The 6,349-nt window shown below is 41.6% G+C and overlaps 1 protein-coding gene across 1 annotated transcript in view; it reads right to left on the reverse strand.

Moving 5' to 3' along the window:
- Positions 1 to 560: 560 nt before the first annotated feature.
- LOC107570020 (retinoblastoma-like protein 2) overlaps positions 561 to 6,349 on the reverse strand; it is a gene marked incomplete at its 5' end in the record, with an annotated part of 29,805 nt that continues 24,016 nt past the window's right edge. The window contains 8 exons of the mRNA XM_016256215.1: positions 561 to 1,179; positions 1,268 to 1,432; positions 1,664 to 1,878; positions 1,960 to 1,975; positions 2,767 to 2,961; positions 3,272 to 3,528; positions 4,008 to 4,238; positions 4,354 to 4,450. Coding sequence (XP_016111701.1) covers positions 1,006 to 1,179; positions 1,268 to 1,432; positions 1,664 to 1,878; positions 1,960 to 1,975; positions 2,767 to 2,961; positions 3,272 to 3,528; positions 4,008 to 4,238; positions 4,354 to 4,450 — 1,350 coding nt within the window. The remainder of the gene's footprint in view (positions 1,180 to 1,267; positions 1,433 to 1,663; positions 1,879 to 1,959; positions 1,976 to 2,766; positions 2,962 to 3,271; positions 3,529 to 4,007; positions 4,239 to 4,353; positions 4,451 to 6,349) is intronic.

Below are 6,349 nucleotides of genomic sequence, written 5' to 3' on the forward strand. Positions count from 1 at the left end.
GCGGTGTAATGCAGATCTTCCCACACAGTGATGTAGATTTGTGGGGGCGTGTTTAAATGAGTTTAAATGAGTCTTAACTTTTATAAAGAATATCTCTTTGGGCTTGAGACTTTACTCTTTGCAACTTTAGGGATCTTATCTATTCACGAACAGCTTGTAACACTCCAAAGAGAAAGGAAAACTTGAAATCGCATCATATGACCCCTTTAAGAATTATTTCCTACGACTTATTCATCCACTCCCTCGTTTTAGATAAATTGCTGCTACATTGAACTCATTTGTTTCCTGACTTTGCTTTAAGGGATAGTTCACCCAAAAATGAAAACTCTGTCATCATTTGCTCGCCCTCATGTCGTTTCAAACCTGTACAAGTTTCTTTCTTGTTGAACACAAAGATATTCTGAAGAATGTTGGTAACCAAAATGTAGACGGTAGCCATTGACGGTAGTGTGAAAAAAACACTACCAGTATTCTTCAGAATATCCTCTGTGTTCAAGAAAGAAACTCATACAGGTGTGTAACGACATGAGGGGGAGCAAATGATGACAGACTTTTCAGAATTTGCTTTGATTGGTGGAATTTTCTGTACAGTATCATGGGTAATGTAGTTTTTTCACCAGGGATTCCACCGTTAAGCATGATTATATAAAACATAAGTTGAAATAATGCAAACTGATGGCTTCAACAAAAGCATATACCATCAATTAACAACATCTGAGCGTTAAGTAGATCTCTCTTTAAAGTTATTGTTAAAATGCAGTTTCCCTATGGAGAACATGAATGGCATTTTTGCTTCCCGAACCCGACTGTTGTGCTCTCTAGAATACAGGCTTGACTGTAGTTGCACATTCAGACATGATTACTCAAGTATTCAAGCCTCTATCTAAGCCGCTGTGTGGACAGGACATTTCGAGACTCACTTCTTTAATTAAATGCGGTAGTCAATCCAAAACACTGACATTTCGGGCGACTTGTGTCTTTACGGGTGTTGATGTTGTGGACTCATCAGTGGGAGGAGCTTCGGTCGTTGGCCACATCCTGCAGGCGTCTGAGCAGAGCCGTCTGATTCTCCTGGCAGAGCCTTTTGGCGGGAGACTGCTGCTCTTCCTCCAGGGCGATACTTCGCTTCTCGGTGGGCGTCTCGCCCGTTCGGATCATGCGGTTAATCTCTCGCAGCCTCTGTGGGATAAAGTGAAAAATAGTTAAAGAACTACGTTGCGTGAATCTGAACAGGAATTGTTTTTACGATAATGTATTGTTCTTTTACGTTGGATGGGCTGGAGCTGACGTAGTAGAAGATCTTGTCTCGAGGAGAAATTGGGCTGCTAGTCTTGTGTGGAGAGATGTAGATGGAGTGATTGTGGGACAGGAGCACCCGGCGTGGAGAGCCAATGCGGAGTGACGGATACGGACAGAGGGGAGGAGCTTCAGCCTGCAAACACACACACAGCTGCAGATATAAATCTGAATCAACACTGAACTGACTGGAGCGGAATAATGACACCTGTCTTTTGAGAGCTGCTTTAAAGCAGAATTTGACTTTGTCTTTGAATTCGAAGAAGTTTGCATCATTGATTTAGAAATTTGCATTTTATGAAGTGCTATAGAAATAAAGGTGACCTGACTTGAGACCACAGTAATACAGAAAACAGGCAATAGTTACCCCGTTTTTTGGCGAGTTGCTGGAGTAACGCAGAGCGAACCGTTTGATCTGTTTGATGTAGACGTGGTTGTAGAAACGGATGAGGTCTGCCCTCTCCTCCTCCTGCTCTTGGGGGCCCCCAGGGGCCCGGGTTGGGGTGGATGGGGCACTGCTGGGCTGGGGAATGGGCAGAGTGCTGCTGGAGCGCATGGACACAGGACTGCTCTCACCGCTGGCTGCAGAACAGAAAAACAGGAAGTCATCGTAATGAATTCACAACCTGCAAACGATTTCTGCATTCCTGGGTCCGTTTGGACCTGGTGGTATGTCAGCCTGTAAAAGAGTCATAACAAAAATATTTTTCAACTAAAAACATGCTGTATCTTCTCATTAATGAGTAAATGTGCAACAAAAAAAAAATCAATGTTTTGAATGTTACCATGTTATTACGCTGTTATTACTACATTCACACATTTTTAGTTCTTAAAATAATTGAGTTCATTTTACATGAACTACAACTACAGAAATACCACTGGGATGAAAGAAACCCAATGTATTAAATATGAAAATATGAAATTTGTAAGACTATTCAATCTGAGAATTACCAGTATTAACATTGAAATCAATTAATTCATTTAATGTAATTACTTTGACTTATATCCCATGATTGATCGAAAACAGTCCAAATTTATGAAACCAAAATATATATTTTCTAACAAAACAACATCAATATTACTCTGGGATGGTTTCAAACACAAAATGTAATGTAATAAGGTGTAACTAGGGGTGTGCGATATATACAATTTTGACAAACATTAAACTGTACATTAATTTGCGGGACAAAAACTACTACAAAAGTCTAGAACATGACCAATTACCTATAAATACACCTATTAATGCCTATATAAATACCTATAAATAACTTGTGTTTGATAAATTATGTTTAACCCTCTAAGCGCCAAAGTCACAAAATTGCGACAAGATGTCATACTTCCTAATAGTTCCTAATATGGTGTAATATCTAATTTGTATTCCAACAGTAGATCTCTATCTTTAAGCCCTTTCAAGCCACAAGTTTTGAAACATTGATGTCAAAATCCAGCATTTTTCCAAAAATCCCTGGCCCCTAAAAGGTTAAATACCTTAGTCATGACGTAGATGGCACACATGAGGAGCTGGTCCAGATGTCGGTCCACCATGAGATCGGTGCAGTGCACTAGCGAATACTCAAAACATGTCCAGATTTTCCTGCGCAGATCTGCGCTGATGTCCAATTTAGCACATAAGTCTCTGAGACGTACACTAGCAAGGTGATATACCTGATGGGGGAAAGGGGCATCATTTAGGATTGAATGACATCTATCATATTCAATATTTCGATCATGACAACTCTCTTAACAGTTTAAGCATGTTGATAGATATGACACTGTTAATGCATTTGGCTTTTGGAGGACTTGATTAGCTACACACCCTGCTGCTGCTGGACTTGCTACTGCCAATAGACATGCTGCTGTGAGCTTGTTAGATATGTTGCCGCTGCATAAACAGGCACACATAAATCCAGTAGCAGATGTAGACAGGTGGTGCTGGGGGAGGTGGAGGGTTTCAGAAGAACTGATCTTACTGTACCTTGCGGAAGAACAGGCAGAGGGAGCCGGTCTTCTGTGCTCGTTTAGTGGGTGTTCCCTGCTGAGGGTTCTTCCTGTCCTGTTTGGCAGGGCTTGGGCTGTTCTGCACTGTGCCTGTGGGCATTGCCGTCAGCTGCTGGGCGGTCAAGGTGCCCGTCAGAGTCTGGGCACTGAGCGTTGGTAGAGCCCTCCCACTCTGACCCATCACGCTCACCTGCACCGGGATGAATGTGATGCCACTGCTCTCATTTGCTATTCCTGCAAACAAAGATGTAAAAAAAAAATCTAGATTGTAATTGAAATAAATAATTTGTAAAATATATTCTGTATTTTTACTGTTATAAATGGAAATTAAAACAGAAATATTTCTATATTTTCACAGATCAATAATTGTTGTCATTTAGGGAAATATATTTTATTTTATTTGATCATTTCCTACATGGCCTCTGCTCCTTCTGCCAATGAGATTTCTTTGTCAACATTTAAATAGTCTGGCTCAGTGTTTGCTGTAAGCTGGTCATTATTCTGAAACCCTCCACCTCCCCCAGCACCACCTGTCTAGATCTGCTTAGAGATTTATCTACTATATGCCTATTCATGAAGCAGCAGCATATCTTATGATCTTTTTTTTTTTGAATAAGAAGAATCAATGAAGTTTTTCTGTGGCATCACCTACTGAATAACAGATTCATAAAGGTACTGATGATAAACTGATGATTTTGTAGATAGTTTTGCACCTTGAACAGGTATGGTGACCGTCTGGCCATTGTTTGCTGTGACAGTAGCTGTTGCCATGGTGACCACAGTCTGTCCAGCTGGGATGGGGCTGACCAGAGATGGCTGGGCCACTTTGACAGGTTGAGCAGGCTCAGGGGTTGAATTTCCATCGACAAAGAGGCGGCGACAGGCCGTGCCAGTAGGGGGCGAGCTGTAGCGGTCATGGCGAGATGTAGGGGATGGAGAAACACCTGCAGGAGGAAAATAAACAACATATTAAAATATGAACATTTGGTTTGTTTCAATAAATGTATAGAAATCATCTTGCATTTAGACAAAGTGCTTGTTTCATTCAAAGTAAGTCACCTTTTCCTGCTCCTGTGATATTACTGCTGAACTCACTCTTGTTGGGAGTGTGTGTGCTGCTTCCTGAACTGTCCTCCAGGTGTTGAGGAGGCATTATCTGTAATTAATTTCACACTTAAGTATATATTCTTAAATTATATTATTTATGTACAGTTTTAAAGTATCCTAAAATGTATTTCTTTTTCAAGAGGGATAGCAAATATCACTGATCATGTTTATGTGGTTAAACTCTCTGGAATCACAGCTTTACTGGACTCTCTGTAATTATAGTTTTTCTGGACTCTCTGGAATCACAGCTTTACTGGACTCTCTGGAATCACAGCTTTACTGGACTCTCTGGAATCACAGCTTTACTGGACTCTCTGGAATCACAGCTTTACTGGACTCTCTGGAATCACAGCTTTACTGGACTCTCTGGAATCACAGCTTTACTGGACTCTCTGGAATCACAGCTTTACTGGACTCTCTGGAATCACAGCTTTACTGGACTCTCTGGAATCACAGCTTTACTGGACTCTCTGGAATCACAGCTTTACTGGACTCTCTGGAATCACAGCTTTACTGGACTCTCTGGAATCACAGCTTTACTGGACTCTCTGGAATCACAGCTTTACTGGACTCTCTGGAATCACAGCTTTACTGGACTCTCTGGAATCACAGCTTTACTGGACTCTCTGGAATCACAGCTTTACTGGACTCTCTGGAATCACAGCTTTACTGGACTCTCTGGAATCACAGCTTTACTGGACTCTCTGGAATCACAGCTTTACTGGACTCTCTGGAATCACAGCTTTACTGGACTCTCTGGAATCACAGCTTTACTGGACTCTCTGGAATCACAGCTTTACTGGACTCTCTGGAATCACAGCTTTACTGGACTCTCTGGAATCACAGCTTTACTGGACTCTCTGGAATCACAGCTTTACTGGACTCTCTGGAATCACAGCTTTACTGGACTCTCTGGAATCACAGCTTTACTGGACTCTCTGGAATCACAGCTTTACTGGACTCTCTGGAATCACAGCTTTACTGGACTCTCTGGAATCACAGCTTTACTGGACTCTCTGGAATCACAGCTTTACTGGACTCTCTGGAATCACAGCTTTACTGGACTCTCTGGAATCACAGCTTTACTGGACTCTCTGGAATCACAGCTTTACTGGACTCTCTGGAATCACAGCTTTACTGGACTCTCTGGAATCACAGCTTTACTGGACTCTCTGGAATCACAGCTTTACTGGACTCTCTGGAATCACAGCTTTACTGGACTCTCTGGAATCACAGCTTTACTGGACTCTCTGGAATCACAGCTTTACTGGACTCTCTGGAATCACAGCTTTACTGGACTCTCTGGAATCACAGCTTTACTGGACTCTCTGGAATCACAGCTTTACTGGACTCTCTGGAATCACAGCTTTACTGGACTCTCTGGAATCACAGCTTTACTGGACTCTCTGGAATCACAGCTTTACTGGACTCTCTGGAATCACAGCTTTACTGGACTCTCTGGAATCACAGTTTTCCTGGACTCTTTGGAATCACAGTTTTACCGGACTCTCTGTAATTATAGTTTTACCGGACTCTCTGTAATTATAGTTTTACCGGACTCTCTGGAATTATAGTTTTACTGGACTCTCTGGAATCACAGTTTTACCAGACTCTCTGTAATTATAGTTTTACTGGACTCTCTGGAATCACAGTTTTAATGGACTCTCTGGAATTATAGTTTTACTGGACTCTCTGGAATCACAGTTTTACTGGACTCTTTGGAATCACATTTTTACTGGACTCTCTGGAATCACATTTTTACTGGACTCTCTGGAATCATAGTTTTACTGGACTCTCTGGAATCACAGTTTTACTGGAATATCTGGAATCACAGTTTTACTGGACTCTCTGGATTCACAGTTTTACCGGACTCTCTGTAATTATAGTTTTACCGGACTCTCTGGAATTATAGTTTTACTGGACTCTCTGGAATCACAGTTTTACTGGA

The sequence above is a fragment of the Sinocyclocheilus grahami genome, unplaced genomic scaffold (genome assembly GCF_001515645.1).
Source record: "Sinocyclocheilus grahami isolate Dianchi unplaced genomic scaffold, SAMN03320097.WGS_v1.1 scaffold1405.1, whole genome shotgun sequence".
Lineage (NCBI taxonomy): Eukaryota > Metazoa > Chordata > Actinopteri > Cypriniformes > Cyprinidae > Sinocyclocheilus > Sinocyclocheilus grahami.